General features: G+C 38.3%; 1 protein-coding gene across 1 annotated transcript in view; it reads right to left on the bottom strand.

Moving 5' to 3' along the window:
• The window catches only part of DTNA (dystrobrevin alpha), a 209,294-nt gene that overhangs the window by 31,632 nt on the left and 158,643 nt on the right, over positions 1-19,019 (bottom strand). The window contains exons 11-14 of the mRNA XM_060119629.1: positions 18,766-18,855; positions 11,475-11,552; positions 10,819-10,911; positions 226-313 (exon numbers count right to left, since the gene is read on the bottom strand). Of these exons, the coding sequence (XP_059975612.1) occupies positions 226-313; positions 10,819-10,911; positions 11,475-11,552; positions 18,766-18,855 (349 nt within the window). The remainder of the gene's footprint in view (positions 1-225; positions 314-10,818; positions 10,912-11,474; positions 11,553-18,765; positions 18,856-19,019) is intronic.

The following is a 19,019-nucleotide window of genomic DNA, read 5'->3' as shown; positions in this document are numbered from 1 at the left end:
GAAATTGGGTATATTGGTCGGGTTCAGCACTACTGTAACAGGAATACCTCGAGCTCTGATTCATGCTAGACCAGAATGATAGCTGGAAAGGGAAAATGGAAGCAGTGGAAGGCCAGATCGTTTAGGTCTTGCAAATGGCACAGTAGCAACTACTCAGCTCTGCTGTTGTGGCGTCAGCTATTAGGGTAACAATCAACGTGACATCCTCTCGTTCAGAGTACTTACAGACGAAGTGGACTCTGCTGCCAGTCTTGCCGCGTATCTGGCGATCAGCCGGTGCTCTTCATCAAGCCGGGTGGAGCTCTCAAGCATACTATTGAGAACAGAGCAAGAAGGAGTCCGTCAGGCAACTGAGAAAGATGGAAATATTCATACTACCACCTGGAGTGGGTTGGCTATTTCAATTTTTCAGTGCAAAAACTTTGAGATCTATACAAAATCCTGTTAGGTTAATGACATCAGACTTGGATTCATGATATGATCTAATATGTGGCCAGGAAGGTCCTTAATAAATCCTACCTTACAAAGAAATCTCCAAAGAGGAATGACTTTCCTGATCAACATTTCTGATGAAAGAATACTTTCTCTTTAATTTAGTTGTATTGTCTTTAACAATTTAATTTCCTTATGACAAAGTAATACATGTCTGAAACCAACATGTTAGACAATATGAAAGCAAGAAGGAAGAAGAAACAAATTGTGGTCAGCCTCCAGTGATCCCCCACTCCTGTGTGTAATCCTCTTCATTTATTGTAGTATGGCTGGACTTAACAGACTTAATTCTAATGAATAGAATGCGGCAGAAGTAATGGAAGGTAACTTCCAAGATTAGGTTATAAAAAGACCCTGGCTTCTGTCTTGGGCATGTTTTCTGTCTCTCGAGCCCTTCTGGATTGCTTGCCCTGTGGGAAGCTGGATGCCATGTCACAGGCGGCTCTGTGGAAAGGCCCATGTGAGGAGGAACTGAAGCCAACCAGTAACCACGTGACTGGATCCCCTTCGGTAGAGCCTTTAGATGAGATCACAGCCCACCCACAGCTTGATTACAACCTTGAGAAAGTCCTGAGCCAAACATGGATTCCTCATGGTGTTTGTTGTTTTAAGCTGCTGAACTTTTGGGTAATTTGTTATGCAGCAATACATAATGAATATAATTCTCATCTACAATACTACTACCCAGGTAACTTGCCATTTTATATTTACTTCCAGAAAAGTAGAATTATGGTAGTGGCTTCTAATGACATGAGTGGGAATCATTTAGTGTCTCCTATAAATTTATAAAAATTTTTCCTATTAGAAGAAGAATAATCTGACCCCTTAAAAAAACTAATGCAAATAGAAGCATTTTCAACTCTCCTAGAGAGTTGATATTTCAGAAAGCCCTTCACGTAAGACTAAGTTTTGGGTGCCACTAAAAAAAAAATTCTGTGAAACATACCAGGAACGCTAATCCTGTTAATAGACTAGTTGGTCATAGTTTAGTTTATCAGTTATTATGGTGAGTATCAGGCCAGGATCAAGATTAGAAACCAGTTCCTCTCAATCCCCAAATATACTTATATTCTCCTCCACTGGCTTATATTTAAGCCTGTTCCTTAAAGAAAAAAATCAATACTCATGGTTATACATTAAAAATGACACACTTCTATGCCAATGTTAAGGTTGTAAAAATTATCCACTGAAAGACTTGGATCCACATAAAGTACTATACATTTATATTATTTATTTGTACACTTACATAAAAAGTAAACATGCAACACAGTCTTTCAACCTTTGTCCTAAAGTGAGAAGATGAATGAAAATCATTATGCGCTTTCAGCATGTTAGCTATGTCACTTCCAAGTAGCTCTTCTCTGCTTGGTGGAATCCGTTACTGTAACATTTTTTTTCTGGTCATTTGGAAGATATTCCTGTTCCCCTTATCTATGTGCTAGTCTATATTCCTCACATATGTAAACTGTACCTGTTCTTATCCTGAATTCTTCCACTAGATTTAGCCTTTTTCTCTAAGTTACCGTATCCTACCTAGAATATTCCTGAATTTCTCCATTTACCAAGTCACTTCTTCATCCTCAGAAAAAGTCTTCACTTTCCTGCTGCCTAAATGAGACAATGCATGTAAAAAACATCAAGCTGGTATGATGCCTAGAACACATTAAATGCTCAAAAATATTAGGTAATACAATTTTATTATTGTTTTGCCTCTTGAGTAACCTGTTCGGATTCACTAATGATTCTTGGCTCCTTTAAAATGTCATCTACAATCCAACAGCTATCTAGAGCAGGGCTTCTCAAACTTTAGTGTGTATACATATCACGTAGGGATCTTGTGAAAATGCAGTCTCTGATTCTGGAGTGTGGGGGGGGTAGGATGGGACCCCAGAATCTGCATTTCCAACAAGCTCTCAAGATACGTTGGCATTGCTGGTCCAAGGACAACACTTTGAGTAGCAAGGATCTAGAAGATCTTGAAAATAAAATGGAAAATTAAACACATGAAATGAACCCCAAATGTAAGCCATATAAAAGACATCATTTTTCATATCCATATAGCATTGTGATATTTTCACACAAATTCCCTTAAAACAGATATTCTAGGATTCAGGGCTCACCTATGTGTAGTATTAATCCCAGTGGATTGAGATTTCAACCAGTATACAAATTTAAAGTTAGAATAAGAAACTACTTTTACTAGCAAAAGGCCGAATTAGTTCTGGACAATGGATGCTTTAAAACAGATGTTTAAAGCAGATGTGTTGGGACTTCCCTGGTGGTGCAGTGGTTAAGAATCCGCTTGCCAATGCAGGGGACATGGGTTTGAGCCCTGGTCCCGGAAGATCCCACATGCCACAGAACAACTAAGCCCGTGCGCCACAACTACTGAGCCTGCGCTCTAGAGCCCGTGAACCACAACTACTGAGCCTGCACACCTAGAGCCTGTGCTCCGCAATGAGAAGCCACTGCAATGAGAAGCCCGCACACTGCAACGAAGAGTAGCCCCTGCTCACTGCAACTAGAGAAAGCCCGGGCACAGCAACGAAGACCCAACACAGCCAAAAATAAATAAATAAATAAAAAGAAAAGCAGATGTGTTATAAAATACGTCTGCCTTCTGCAGTGGTTAAAAATAATAACTGAATTTCTTGTTACAGCTTCAATGAGAAAGTGAAAGTTTACACTGTCCTTACTTTAAACATAAAACTACCCAAAAAAGAAACAATTTAATTTGATTTTAACACATTGGTCATTTTCTGGCTGGTGTATTAGAGACCATACGCCTAACTCAACACAGCTTGTGCAGACAACGAGGCCCAAAGCTCCAAGCCCAGGACGATGATCTGTTTGAATGCCTGAAAGTGACTTTGTCAAAAACATTTGTGAGTGTTTTGATAAATAAATAATAAAAAAAACCTTGATAAAAAACCTCATGATAAAAGTGCCTTTTATCATGAATGACCAGCAAGTATAAATAATATGAAGGTTATATAAAAACAAAAGCCTCCTGGAAATGTAAGAAGGGAAGTTATGGGGTTTCATCTAGTAAGCTATAACTCATACTTCCCCTGCCTCTCCTTCCTCCAGCACCGAGTGAATGAGGGGTGGAGTGATGTATTGCCCTTTTGTGCACACAAATGATTTATAAGTCTACATGCGCCATTTCAGTACGTTCGCATTATACAAGGGTGAATGAGGCGTTCCCCTAATAAATTCCATTATTTCAAGACTTCAATTACAAATAGTCGAAAATGAATGGCCCATAATTCCCTAAATCATTCAAGAAATACCAATTCCAACATTGTCTCCATCCCTGCCTATTCATTTCCAGACTTTATAATCAGTAATCTTATTACAAGACCATGACAGATTTAAAAGGGTCTGCTGTGTAGACTGCATTTCAGAATAGGGGAATCTATTACATTGAAAGCTCTCCACTTTCGGCCTTAAATACATGGCCAGCGTCTGTTGCTAGTGATTTCAAAATGGCATCTAGGGAACTCAAGTGGCCCCAGCTGAGCTAGGGCTTCCTAAATTGTGATTTAGCAGGGATTTCTGGGAACTCAAGGTTTGTTCACGTTTCTCTGGTTTCTCTGCAGGCCTGGTTCCCTGGCAGTCCAGGGGTTAGGACTCCGTGCTCTTACTGCTGAGGGCTGGGGTTCAATCCCTGGTTGGGGAACTAAAATCCTACAAGCTGCGTGGCCAAAAAAAAAAAAAAAAAAAAAAAAAAAAATCAGAATAATTGTAAAAAAAATGTATTTGTTTACACTGGAGTCATGAAGAAATTCACCTATGTTTAAAAAAACACAAAAAAACAAAAAAATACACAAATAATAATGTGATCTAAAGGTCACCAGAAATACTTCTTCATTTTTCCTTCATATTTTTTCCATTTGTCTGAATGGTGACAGGAACTTTAGAGATTACTTTTTAAGGTCATTAAGTGTCACTACTCTTTTATTAAAATGCAAATAGCTATTAGGAGGATTACTGCCTGAGAAGGCATTATTAGTTATTAGTTAAGTGGAGGATGACTTTCTCAGGGTATGTTCTGTCTTTCACAGTTGGTTGAGAGCAAAATGCCATAGGAATCTTCATGGATAATAATAATAATAAAACAACTTACCATAATAATGGCTTCTCTATAGAGGTGTCTTCAAACTCCTTTATCAACACCCTGACTTTGATAACCCACTATGTTACAATCGTCCACCAAGGCCATGCCTTCTACCTCTACAAATTCACAAATTCCTCCATTTCCTTCCATTCCAGCTGTCACCAATGTGGCCCAGGCCACCATCATCTCATCCTGAATGAGTGTAAAGTCCTCTCAATAGGTCACTCTGATTTGAGAGTTATTCTTTCCTCCAATTCATTTCCTGTCCTCAAGTCATCGATCTTTTAAAAGTGAAGTTGGCTGTAACATTCTTATGCATAAAATTCTTAATAGGTTCTCATTTTTCAAATTCCTAAATAAGACTTATAATGTCCTGCATAGTCTAGCTCCATCCTTTACCCCCGTGGCCTTAACACACTTAATTTCCTCAAGTGAACCATATTCTCTCTGTCCTGAATGGTCTCTCTGTCTCCTCCACCCACTTCTGCTTGGCTAATTCCTCTTCATTCTGGTATTGGCTTTGGCTTCCATTTCCTGCCCTCATGTCCAACCTCCAAATTCAGGTCCATTGCTCCTTATATATTCTATAGCCCTCTGCACTTTGCTGCCCTTGCTATAGCTGTTATCTCTTTCCTTTTTTTTTTTTTAAATTGGGGTATAGTTGCTTTACAATGTTGTGTTAGTTTCTGCTGTACAACAAAATGAATCAGCTATATGTATACATATATAGCCTCCCTCTTGGACCTCTCCCCCCACCAATTCCCTCCCATCTAGGTCACCACAGAGCACCGAGCTGAGCTCCCTGTGCTATACAGCAGGTTCCCACTAGCTTTCTATTTTACACATGGCAGTGTATATATGTCAATCCTAATCTCCCAATTCATCCCACCTCCCCTTCCCCCCATGTCCACAAGTCCGTTCTCTATGTCTGCATCTCTATTGCTAAAAAAAAAAAAAAAAGCAAGACTACTTTATAAATGATGTTGCATTCTTCTCCTTGCATTTTAATTGCCCTTTTTACTTGTCTTTATCCTTCACGAAACTGTAACTTCTTTGAGGACAGAATGGTTCAATCTCTTCACCCTTGGAACTTGAGTGTTTCGCACAGTGCTTAGAACATAGCAGGAGCTACCCAAGAATAAGTTGGACAAAAGAACAAATAAAGGTTGGCTCACTTCTGACATTCTTCAGAAGGTTTACATTTTTAGGATTCTAAGGAAATGTTTTTCTCAGAAGTCTAGTTCTATAACTGAAGGTCCTAAACATTTTACAGAAGAAAAGGAGTAGTGTTAATAAGGAAATGAAAACTCATAAAAGAAGATACTTTTCAATATGTGTGGATAATAATTTCTTTTTCCTTTCTGCAGCTTGCAATAAACTTATACTTTTCAAAATCACAAAATTTACTGAAAAGAGTCAGTCAAATCTTAGCCTACACATTAAAAATATTAAAGGCATACAATTCAGTGGATTCAGTGTAGAAGCATGCTATGGACTGAATTGTCTCTCCTCACATTCACGTGTTGAAGCCCTAATCCCCAGTGCCTTAGAATGTGGCTGTGTTTGGAGATGGGAATTTAAAGAGGTAATTAAGGTTAAATGAGGTCATAAGGGTGGGGGCCTAATCCAATATGACTGGTGTCCTTATAGAAGAGGAAGAGACACCAAGGATGTATGTGCACAGAGAAAAGGTCATGTGAGGACATAGCAAGAAGGCAGCCATCCGCAGGCCAAGGAGAGAGGCCTCAGCAGAAGCAGCCCTGCAGGCTCCATGGTCTTAGACTTCTAGCCTCCAGAACTGTGAGAAAATAAACTTCTGTTGTTCAAGCCATGCAGTCTGTTGTACTTTGTTACAGTAGCCATAGTGAACTGATACAAAGTGGAAAAGGTCAGAGAACATTAAAAAATTAAAAAAAAATTCTTTTGCCCAACATCACTTTTAGTTTTTTTTTTTTTGCCCCTTATTAGTTGCTTTTGTCACATCAGTGAATTGCTGCTTCTCGTCTTTATCCACATTTATCACTTCTACCTACGTCAAGTTTAATACTTTACTTTTTCACCTATTTTATACTCTTACACTAAATGTTCAATTTCAGGGCTAATTTATAATAGGTGATTTTTTTAATAGCAAAAAGTATTTTTCTAGTAAAAAAGATTTTCTGAGTACTCCAAACAATTTTGTTTAGGGTGAGAGGGAATTTTATATCTGTAGCACTATCAATATTCTCCAACATCAATGGGCATTTATTGGGCACTTACTGTGTGCCAGGCACTGTGCTAGGTGCCAAAGAGATGGTGGTAAACAAGTCCAAGAAGGTCTGCCCCATAAGAAGAAGGTAGGAGTGAACCAACCAACCAAGGAACCAATGATAACAGTTATGACAAGAATGAAATAAATAGTATCCCATGATCAGACTAATATGGGAGACCTACCTGAGTAGGTAGGTGCCTTTAATCAGAGTCTGGAAGCCAGAGAAGGAGCCAGTTCATGTATGTGTGGAAGGAAAGGGCAGGAGGAAAATGGGGAAGAATGTTCTAGACATAGGGGAAGAACTAGTATCATGGTCTTTGAGGCAGTTTTAGGAATTTTTTTTAAGGAACTGATGAAAAGCTGATGTGACTAAATATTGGGGTTGAGTGGGAGAACCCCATGAGAGCTGGGGCTGGGAGAGGGGTAGGCGAGGGCTAGATCACACACAGGCTTGCAGCCCCGGTGATGGGTCTGGGCTGTGAACTAAGTGCCATAGGACTCTATTAAAGGAAGCAAGTGAGCAAGTAACAACTTAGACCTCATATGTGAAAGCTGGAAATAGGCGTCAAAATATCGCATTTCTTGTACTTGAGAAAAACATAAGCAGGACAGATATCAACCTAATTATATGAGATCAGGGGTCTAACAAAGTGACAGCGATCAATCATGACGTCAAAGTATAGACTGTACCCTTTCACTGTACTGCTTCCCTCCCTTACACAAGGGGCCTTTTCAGAGTTGAGAGAAATGTGCCAGAAGCTTCTGACTGGTAAGTATCAAGGCTTAAAATTATGGTTAGAGTTGGAAATTCTGGGCTGGTTTGCAACCTCCTTTGGTCTGCCTGCCACCATCTGTCCTATAAACCACTAGCAAGCCTGGGCACCTGATAAGCTTTAGGAGAGGCCAGAAAAAGCCCTCACTGTATAACTCTGAGATCTCTCCTCCCCCAATGAAGAAGGTGCTTGAAAACCATTAAGGCTTTTAAAACTTCACTTAGGAATTAGGAAGACAGTAGGACTTCTCCCTTGATCTACAGTTTATTTATTTGGCTTATCTGACATCAGAACCAGCAAGGGCACATAAGAATATCTTTAATTTCGCAGCAGACTATTTACAGATGAGTCAGTTTCCCATTGTGCTAAGCAGTTGATATAGGGGAAAAGGCCCCTACACTGAGTGAATTAGGAGCATATGTGAATACTCACAAAAACACACCTTTCAAGCAAGAACAACTATTAGATTCCTCTTTATAGACCATCTCATGGTGCACAGACAGGAAGGCCGAGGTATGAGGTGGAAAACAGATGAGACTCAATATCAGAAGACCTTGCTGGCAGGTGACCTTAGATAAGTCACTTAATGTCTTGTAACCGGCATTTTCTTATCAGTGAAATGGCAATAATAATATCCAAACCTACAGGGCTTTGACAAGCAGATTAAATAATGTGTGGAAAAGGGCTTTGTCATTTTTGAAGCACTTCATAAATGTAAAATTTATTATTCATATTCTGGCTGCTGTGATGAGGTCCAAGAGGCTGAAGAGAAAATTTTTGTCTTTTTGAAGCTTACAACTAAAATGAGAAATCACAAGGCACAGAACTAAATACATAATTGGTAATTTATGAACAACCACTATTTCTATTACTAGTATGTGCTCAAAATATTTGTTAAAATGAAATACAAATAGTACAATGGGATATGCAATTTCAGTAAATAGAGATGTGGTGGATGCAGTTGTGGAATGTCCCGAAGAGCTTTCTGGAGGGCATGCATTTATGTAGGTTTTATAAGATGCAATGTATCACAGTGGTTATGACCTTGGGATCAGGTAGATAAAAGTTGAAATCCTGGCCCCACTGTGTAGTAGCTATGTGCCTGTGGGAGAGTCATGTAAACTCTCTAAACTGATACCTTTAATAATCGATAAAATGGGGATGAGAATGTTTACCGGCTTATCTAAGGACCAGGGGCAATTATGTAAATAAAGTTTTAAACACAGTGCTTATCATGAGGCAAATGCTTTAAAAAATGGTGGCTCTTGTGATTACTACCATTATAGATCTCATCACAGTTGAATGACGGTTAAGCATCAGAGCTATAATGATGATAAAGGAGGGGAGACATCATGGCATTGCTTACAGAATCCTGGCAGGTGTGGGGAATGGTTAGGATCTAATTAAACAGAAAGGAAAGGGAAGGAACAAAATGAGAAAAGAGAAGTTGGAATTTTTTAAGGATTGAAAAAAGTGATGAGAATTATGGAGGGCAGTAGCTTTTAAAACCGAGTCAGCTTCATTGATCAGTCTTAAATTCTGCTTTGTTTTCAAAATACAAGTCACATCTACCTTTCATCAAGTCGATGTAAGGTGTCTCTACTGAGACCGTTTTATAGTCTTAAGTGACCATCAAGTCAATATGATTAACCACTTGAGGAGGGAAAAGGGCTGGGAGTGACAAACTCTGCGCTTTCCTCTTTGGAGATTTCTCTGTTACAACTTTAATTAAGAAAAGGTCAAAGAAGAGTGGATTTGGTTCCCCAATGTTATATGGTAGCTGAAACAATAGAACTAAATACTAAATTAACCCCCCCCCCAAATTCACTGGGAGTAAGATGAAAACCATCACTCCACTTGTAGTTTTGAGAGGCTGAGATGTAAGAAAGAAGAGGAACTGTTTGATCTACAAGCTGGGAATATTTGAACAAAGAGATGGGCTTAGCTGAAGAGTGAATTTTCATCTCCTGAAAGAGTAGCATATAGTATAAAATTAAACCAGTACACTGGTTATATACATATATTTTTAAAAATTCAAATTAAGATAAATATTATTAAAGCAAATAAATGTTCATCAGTGTATCACCTAAAGTCATCTCATGTACTAATATTGCAAAAAATAGTTCTAAGGCATCAAGGGAGGAAAGTTCTAGAAACAAAGAAGTGGTTAACAATACCAAGTGGTGAGGGCGATGAATGCCAGATGTTTGAGGGATGCTTTCTGTGACACAGTAGAAGAAAGGGGACCAATTTTAAAGGCAATTTAACCCATTGGCTTACTTAATAGTTATAACGGCAAAAAATCCATAGGCTCTCAGTTCAGAGAAAATGTATTAGGGTTATTAAGTAAAATCGAATATTTCTAAGGAACTGGTTTGCTAAACATATTTGTAAAACAGTTGTCTAAACTAGGGTGAAACATGATAATTATAGTTTGTGCATTTATTTTCCTTCAAATTGAAAATGTATATTTATTATTAACTAACTTGAACCAATGGGAGGAATCTCCTATGTCACAACTAAAATGGAAAGGGAAAAACTCTAGGAATGCCTTTATTCTATTACATAAGGCTATCTGAATTCACACACTTAACACATTGGAAAGTAAGCTTTGAATATTGTGGGACTTGAAAGTAGGCTGTATCAGGATGGCTACCCTGAAACATTTGTAAGAGAAGAGTTGAAAGACAATTTCTCCCGCTGTTATCATTGCTGATGAAATGATTTCCATGGTATAATCCCATCCTATCACTTTTCCTCTTCTTCACTTCTATCTTAAGGGAATGCAGGACAGTTCTCCAAATCAGTATAAACACACAAGTCCTTGGAATAAGACAAATTCCTGCATTACTGTCATGTAGTAATTTGACATGGCACATGTAACACAGAACTGACCGGTGGGACCCAGAGTCTTGCATCTCCCTAGATGTTAATATTTAGCACAGCACCTGCTTACACGAGTTGTCCCTTTAACTAAGATATAAACAAAAAAGTGAATTCTATGGTACATTAATGGGCAGTGTCCAAAGTAATATCACAAGACATTTTAGTTGGATCAGTTAAAAAAATGCTTTAGTGACACCTCTGGCATCCAGTGACTTTGCCCTTTGCTGAGACTGCTTGTCAAGAGATCAGACTGTTCCCCTCTCGCAGGACAGTCAAGCAGCCAAACCTGCACTAACCATGATGGGCTGTTCCGGAGCATGTTGACATACAACCCGATGAGAACATGTTCATCAGCTAGCCTGTCTGCCAGATTCAGACTGTATTGTATCCTGAAACAGGGCAGGAGGCAAGAAAGGGTGTTGTTAGGACAGGTGGACAGAAATAAGCAGGGCAGGTAGGAGTGAGTTTGTGGTAGAAAAGGCATCTAGAAAACCAAGCAAGTAAAGGAAAACTAGGCGATATTCTATGAAAAAACACAAGCAAAATCCAAGCAATGAAATTCACAATGCCATGTCACTCTCTTTAAAAATAGATTTCCACTTAGGTCAAGTAACTTTTAAGAAAACAGAATTGCATTCTTCAAACCACTGAGGCCAAGAAAATCATTTGTACAGTAAATACACTGAAATAGGTTGCAAGCAAAGATTATCCTTTGGAAAATCAAACCTGAAGCGTAGTCATTTTAAAAAAAGAAAAGGAAATCAGGGAAAGTGAGTAACAACACAGATGTGTCTACTCAAAATAACTACTTGGTGCTGTTAATGGGGTTATAACAGAGCTGCTTTGACTAAATCAAAGATGGTCTTTCAAACACAAAGCATCTTTGACACAAGAAATCAGCATTTTTAGTTTAGTTAATTCAGGGTTCCAGCACACTCTGGCTTTAACTTACCCTTTGCCCTTCAGCAAAGCTGGAGCAGCCCTAGCCAGCAGTTTGCTCTGCTCGACTTCACTGTCCTTGGGAGGAGAGCTGGTTAATAAGATGGGAAAGCCAAGAAGAGCGTAAACTCGGCAATGCATTCAAGAATAGAAACTGGCAACAGAAACTCCCAAGACTACTTCCAAGCTCCATTTGGACAGCTCTTTCATTACTTTGAAATGTTCAAGATGTTTTCAGATTTCCACATAGTTGAACTAGGAGTAGCAACCTGGCCTGGGAACCACAATTAAAATTACACAAGCCACTATGACCCCAGATTTGACCTCTGCTATTTGCTAAACAAATAGATTGCATATGCCCAGACACAATGACAGTTCATTCAGCATTCATGACAGACTATCCTGTAAACAGTCCAATAGTTCACTAAGTCCTGCCAGCCTTCAGATCCCAAACAAGAAGCTTATTTCTCCAGCCTGCCCTCTATTCTACGACTTCCTGTGTTGAACAGAGAATTGAAAATTACCTAGAGATTGGTGTCATATTAAAAGTGTTTTGCTACTTTAGGCACAAGTCACCTGACCTTGGCTGTGAAGCTGTGAAGAAAACTTTCAGAGAAACAGAGAAATAAACCTTTGAGCCTTATAAACATATATTCATACTCCTTGTGTCTATAACTGGTGAAGAAGAGTCCAATCAATAGGTCAAATTCTTATCATTTTAGATTTATTAGGAAGAACACTCACTTTAATTGGCAATTTTAATGAAAAATTAAAAAGTTTAATGTAGTTTTATTAAAGGAAAATAGAAATATAAATAATAATAAAGTGGCCAAGCCAAAGGCACCCCAAATTTATATAATATAAATGAATTTATAACTATAATGAATAGGCATGTTCATTGGGAAATATGATATTGATTCTTAGTATTATAACTGTACTTGTAATGTGCTTAAAGAGAATTTGTTCTTTTGTAGGTTAAAAATTTGCCCTGCAACACTGGTGTACTTAAAACTATCCCTTTCTCCCTTCATGGAGAATACAAAAATTAAGTGTCTGACTTTGTTTGAATACTAAGCTTTTAATTATTTGCATTGAAATTATTAGATTTTTACCACAAACTTCCATAACTTTTCAAGAAGTTATAAATCTATATATATATAAGAATGGTTAATAAAGCAGTTAAAAATCTTAAAAACTTTAAAGGTTTTACTACAAAGTACCACTTTTTCAGACCACAAAGCACAAAATATAGCAACTTATAAATGAATATCACATTAGAATTATGCACAGTATAACTGGAATTCTTGTTTTATAATAGTATATACAACAAGATTCCTTAAATAGTGAGGCTTCTGGTAAATTTAAAATCAAATTTGATCTATAAAGAAAACATCTAGTATAGAGTAGGCATTAATGTTTGTTGAATATTATGACTTTACTCAGCTTTTCAGGAATGCACCCATTACTCAAAAAGTACAGCTGCACACAAACCAAATTGACTTTAAAAATGAAATTAATGTTCTAGGAGAATTTGCTTTCCTGATGAAGTTAACTTTTTTTTAAAGCATATTGATCTGCACCTTCAAAGACTGTGAAACCTGCCCATCATGAGCAAATAAGCATCTTAAGCCATTGGAGTTGATGTTTTCCCACCATCCCACCAAGACAGCATTCCAAACCTTGTCTCCTGAAGTACAGCTCATTATCCAGTAACTACGGTCTCACTGCTGCCAAATCACCTCCCCCAACTTTTTTTTTTGATAATACAAGATAGATCTACCCACTATAGAATTGATTTCAGATCCCTGTAAAACCACTCAAAACACTGTGTGAAATATTAAGAATTCTTCCCTCCAAATGAAACCATTTCTCTGCCTTGTTACATATGCTACTTTTCCCCTTGAATCCCAGAAATTATGTTATTTCCTTAAATCAAAGGCCTAATAATTATACAGTTACAACCTGTGATGATGAATGTGGCAAGAAGAAAAAAAAAGAAACACGGAGGATCAACCACGAGGATATGCTTATTATAAGTTACTCTGGTGATGTCTTATGGGAGGAAGGTGATGTGTCAATAAAGCTGCAGATGTGTGCCCATCACTTACTCCAGAGCACTGGCACTGGAGGAACACTGCTGACGTCAGCATGGTGCAGGGTTGGTAGCAGGAAGTGAGCAGTTGCCCAGATTTTCCTCTGGTGGCTCATTCTTTCTTTCTCTCCAATTCTCTGGGTCTTTCTCTCCTTCCTCTACGCCACTTGCCTGTCTCCCCTGCTCTTTCCAAGTCCCTTCTTTCCGCAAAGGGATGAGCAGATGTCTCCATATACACGTCTTGTCCTTTCATTGTCATTTTCTTTGCCTTGGCCCTTGCCAGTGCTGGTTCGAAGGCATCATTTAAATCCTTTCATGTTCCTTTCCTTTCCCATATGCATCCTTGGGAAAACCAGTTCTTGGAATATATGGGGATGATATTCTCTGCATTTATGACTTTGTGGAAATAAACCATTTATCTCATTTTGCTAAAGCTGTTAGCATCTAGTGCCAAGAGCATTTCTGACTTTTGGTACTCAGTGTCCACAAAGTTTCTGTACTACCTAGAACTAGCCTTGAATTCTCCTCCTAATCATTTATTTCTGGGAAGCAGAAAACATGACCATGTATAGAGGAAGGCAAGTGCAATGATGAAAACAAGAAAAAAAAAAGTACTCTTTCTAAATGAAATGGATCAAGAACTTAGAGAGCAGACCAGGAGGCAGGTTTCACTTAAAACTTGGGTCTATAAAGACTGTTCACATGAAGTATCTTCACCAGAATTTCTTCTGCAGCTACCAAGGAGCTTGAAGAAGGGAAGCAAAGTGAAAAAAATTTTCTCCTGAGTTGTTGCAAAGGTAGTGACATCAGGTAATTTATGATAATTTCAAAGCAAGGTACCCTCACGATATTTTATAGAATAATTTGGATGTTTAAACTTTCATTTTGTAGCTCTGGCAGTTTGCTTGGAGAAGTTTGGTGATATTTCCAATTCGTTGTGGGCTTTGGGATCAGGCAACACTGGAACCTAGGGCATTATCAAGAAGTGATTGCTTCCAGCATGTCAGTGCGTCCAAACGTGCCAATGGCTTTCCTGCAGCTCTAGCTCTGGAAACTTCTCCATCTTCTGCATGACCCGTCTTCAAATTTAACTGCATTCCTCCTTTTAACCTCGGAAACTGCTAACTACCTGGGGCTCCTCTTGACTGTGGGTGATAAATCTTTTCTAATCTGAGTGCCAAGGAGAAGCAATGCTACCATCCCTAAAATTGTGTGTATACACGTCTCTTTTTCTTATTGTTGATATTTTCTTTTCACCAGGCCCTGCCAATGTATAAACACCTCCTTCAGCACACATATTTTCATTATTGGGTGTGGTGACAATCATACCCTGGAGGGTATGACAAGGTGAAATTTGAATTTCATGTGTTCTGCTGAAAGAAAAGAGGCTGGAAATATTCCTTTAGAGTATTCTTTTCTAAAAAAAACATTCTCTTATTTTCTCACCAATTCCTTTTTATACTCTGGAAGATAGCAAATGTAAAGATAAATGGCCTTCTTCCAAGAATTTTCATACACACACACACACACACACACACACACACACTGGCATAATGCGTTCTGGAAGATTAGAACAATTTCAAAATATTTCATATTTATTTATTTAAATTCACCCTTTCGTTTTGGAGGATGACAACTGATGCCAGGATTTTGCTTAAGTGCAAACATTTTGGGGGTACTCTAAGGTAACAAAATCACACAAAAATGCTCCCTGGATTTTTGCTTAAACCTGCCATATAGTTTTAAAAACCACTTCTGCTTATGCTGTGTTATTATATTAGCTCTGGCCAAATATTTTTTTCTTTTATTGAACAGGAAAATAAAAGGATTTAAATAAAAGTCCTGCATAGAGCAACAATATAATAAAAACAAATTAGGTAATGTGGCATAATTATCATCACAATGGTTAAATGGAAAATGATATTTGAATCATGGCAAATTAAGAAGAGAGATTTACTTTTTTATTGATTCTTAAATGATTGATAAACTTGTTGGTGTTTGGGCTTTGTGAAGAATGACTTGTAAACTTGGCTCCCTCCTTAGTTGTCAATTGGGAATAACATTTTGCTTCTCAATGTAATTAACACAATCTATACCAAGGTCATCAAACTAATTTAAATAAATTAGTTTTAAATAAAAAAGAGTCCACAAGTCAGTTTTACCAAGAGATAATTTCTTGAAAAACTCTTTTTCCCCTTTCATTTTCGAGCTTTCAACATCTTTGATCTGAAACATAAAATATCTGCCACATGCAAATCAGCAAACAAGCATTAAAAAATAGCTTAGTGTCTCAGTGGGAAAATTAGTTGTCATCAATTCAGGCTGGCATGAAAGTCAAACCTCCTTAAGCAGGTACCGTGGAAGAAATAATAATTCTTAGATCATATTTGATTCACTACATTTACTATGTTGTCCCCCAGATAGTATCAAGCTGTATCAATTGTGTTTTTGCCAAGAGATGCTCTAGAAAAGTTTGCTGGATAGAGAGCACACACAGGCAGCAACTAAAGCAATTCTAGTAAGAGAATAAAGGTTATCAAAGTGAAGAAGAGGTGACAGCAGATTTAATTATACACTAACATCTTAGTATAGGAAATAGAGTTGAGTGCGAAGACCAGTTTAATTCAGGTTTGAAAAAAATCTAGCATGTTAGTGGAGCTCTGGGGCTACATGGATAAATAATTACTTGCAGAGAGTGTTTATTTCAAATTTCATACAACATGCCCAGAAAGTGTGAAAAGAATGAAGAAATCTTCAGTTGAGGTTGATTTATAAATGCATCTCTTTTATGAAGCTGATTTATAAATTTACCTTCTTTCCTGACTGAAAAGGGATGGGCTTTAATCTTAGAAAATATTGAGCATGGAGAAAACTGATTTTCAGAAGCAAAGTCTGAATTCAGTACCTCAATTTTATTTCTATTCACTTTTGATTACCAAAACACAAATGTTTAAAACTTAGTTTGAACATTATATGTCAGATTAAAAATCTGAGTTATTAGGTAAAGACTCTTTGGGAAAGCAAAGTATTTGAAAAAACTGAAAAAGACGCATGAATTAGCCTTTCTGTGGTTGAAAACCCAAACAAATCAACCAACTGATCAACCAGTCAACCAACAAACATAACTCACAAAGGCTGTTCTATTGGGAAGAATCAGGATTTGGAAGGTGCGTGGGGAAGGCAGTGTATCTTCCCCATATGCACCCCTGGACCTAATACAGTATTAGTAATTTACCAAATGCTTTTCAGGCAAACCAGAAAATAGCATATTAGATTGTGTTCAACACACTCTATGAATCATAAGCAATGTTCTAATATTTGGGAGAGTGATCAGTTCTGGCTAGATATAATAGCCAAAGTGATTCTTTCTGTGAGTGGTTAAGACTTTAGAGGCTGCATTTATAAAAATATCTGTAAAATCTTTAAGAGAAATTTCTAAAACTGGAGGTAAAAGTATCTAGCCATTCAAATTTTTAGAATGTCCTTATTGTAGCTAATGAAGAAATGGCCATAATAGCCATACCTAATGAAATATTTTCCAAATAGAAAGGACTGGTTAGCTCTTTCACGTAAACGAGGTGAGGATTTTGGCAAGATAATTAAGATTTTACAAAGGGGGCCTGATGCCAACTGCAGAAACTCAAAGGCATAATGCTGTGGGCAGCGAGGGGGAGAAGGGCTTTGTGGTCAGCTCTTGCAATAATATTTGCCATAATGGCAGGCTATCTTTCATAAGCTTAATGTTGGCTGCCCAATCATACATCATATATTGGTGTTCTTTTCCTAGTGGTAACGATAAATTTCCATTGATCTAGTTGTTCGTTTCCTGTAAATTCATGCATTTATAAGAAAACCATCTAGGTTTAGGGATATAGTTATGATCAAGAAAATGAATGAAGTGAATTTGTCCATGAATTGTGTCATTTGACCCACACTGTTCCTAACTGCTCATCAGCATTGAGTATACACACACACACACACACACACACACACACACACACACACACACACACACACACACGAAGACTTCAAAGGGTTAAGGGAGAGTGCCTTTGAGAATTCCCTCTTTTAAGTTAAGGGAAAAGTGACTCAAGGATATAGCAAGAAACAGATATCAGAACAGGGGATGGGGCAGATGGTGGTAGTATACCCTCATAAATCTGTGTGAGTTAGGTTACCAGGATGTCAAAAGACTTCAAAGACAGGCCCTAGTGCCTTTTGAAGATCAAAGTGTATGCTTGCAAAGGACTCTATGTGAGGAATGCCAGGAGTTTGTAGTGAGGATTCTGGAGTAGTGATTTCAATTCATCCTCATTCTGCTTTATCTTTGTAAGATCTGTCACAATACCAAAGACCAAAAACTCAGGCTAAATAAAGTATCTGCACGGCAAACTTCCTTACTTTTTTAATGCAGCCTCAACACTGACCAGCACCACTCTTGGCTTGTTTAGGTTTTAGTTTTTATCTGATTTTAACAGGGGCCGTTGGGGTGGGGTAGGAGTGAGGGCAGAGCTCTAGGTCCTATTTCTTTGGTTAAGTTCCAACTGTAGGAAGATTAGGGCCTTTAACTTATGCCTACATTGGGCATGATGGTTTCCATCAACCTTAGCGTATGGACATAGCTAAGAAATAAACAGGGGATCACCACCAGCATTATCAACTGGTAGAAATTAAACACTAAGAGCATGAAATTGGTTTTGAAATTGCTACTTTAATAGGAATCAGACTGCCCTCACTGGGGGAAAATGGCCCAAGCCCAGGAGGATAGAAGGATGTAAGTCCTCAAGTCTTTTACTGTAACATGGTCCAACCATGTGATGTTGTCCTGATCTCACCCGGTTAGTGCTAAAATCACTCCAAGAAGCTCTTTAATGCAAGAGTCTAAGGAATCGCCATCTGGGGTCTTGCAAACTGTACCAAAGCAGAGAGTCTTCCAAAGAAGGAGATCCAACATGGTACTCTTCACATTTACTCATCTCATACATACTGGCATGAAGACATAAAATCAATAAAAGAAGTGGAAAAGTGGAAAAGAGAAAAAGAGCTGAGCAGTCCAGCTCAAGTTGGAAATTCTCAATGGAATCTCATGAAACCCCAGAAGACATGTATCTCCACCAAAGCATACTACAAGAGGATTTTAGTGATGAAGTAGGAGTAGCGGTCTAGCTGGGGAACTACTACTACGATTAGTGCTTCAGGCTGGGATACTGACCGTGCGCTGTGGTCAAGCTGATTTACATACAGCTTTATGAGCGAATGCTCCTCAGCCACAGGGCTGGATGCACTTATCCCCTCAGGTAACCTGAGGGATGCAAACAATGAGACCCCGTTAAAAGCTCCCATGGACAGAGCAAGGCCCACGCAGAGAGGAAAGACGTTCAGTGTACACAGCTTTATTGAACGGCACCCTTCAAACAGAAACCAGAGGCCAACCTCCGTGACGATAGGAAGAACTGCAAACTTTAA

Source organism: Mesoplodon densirostris, chromosome 15 (assembly GCF_025265405.1).
Source record: "Mesoplodon densirostris isolate mMesDen1 chromosome 15, mMesDen1 primary haplotype, whole genome shotgun sequence".
Lineage (NCBI taxonomy): Eukaryota > Metazoa > Chordata > Mammalia > Artiodactyla > Ziphiidae > Mesoplodon > Mesoplodon densirostris.
The sequence above is the reverse complement of the archived record's forward strand: the minus strand, read 5'-3'. Positions and strand labels throughout refer to the sequence as shown.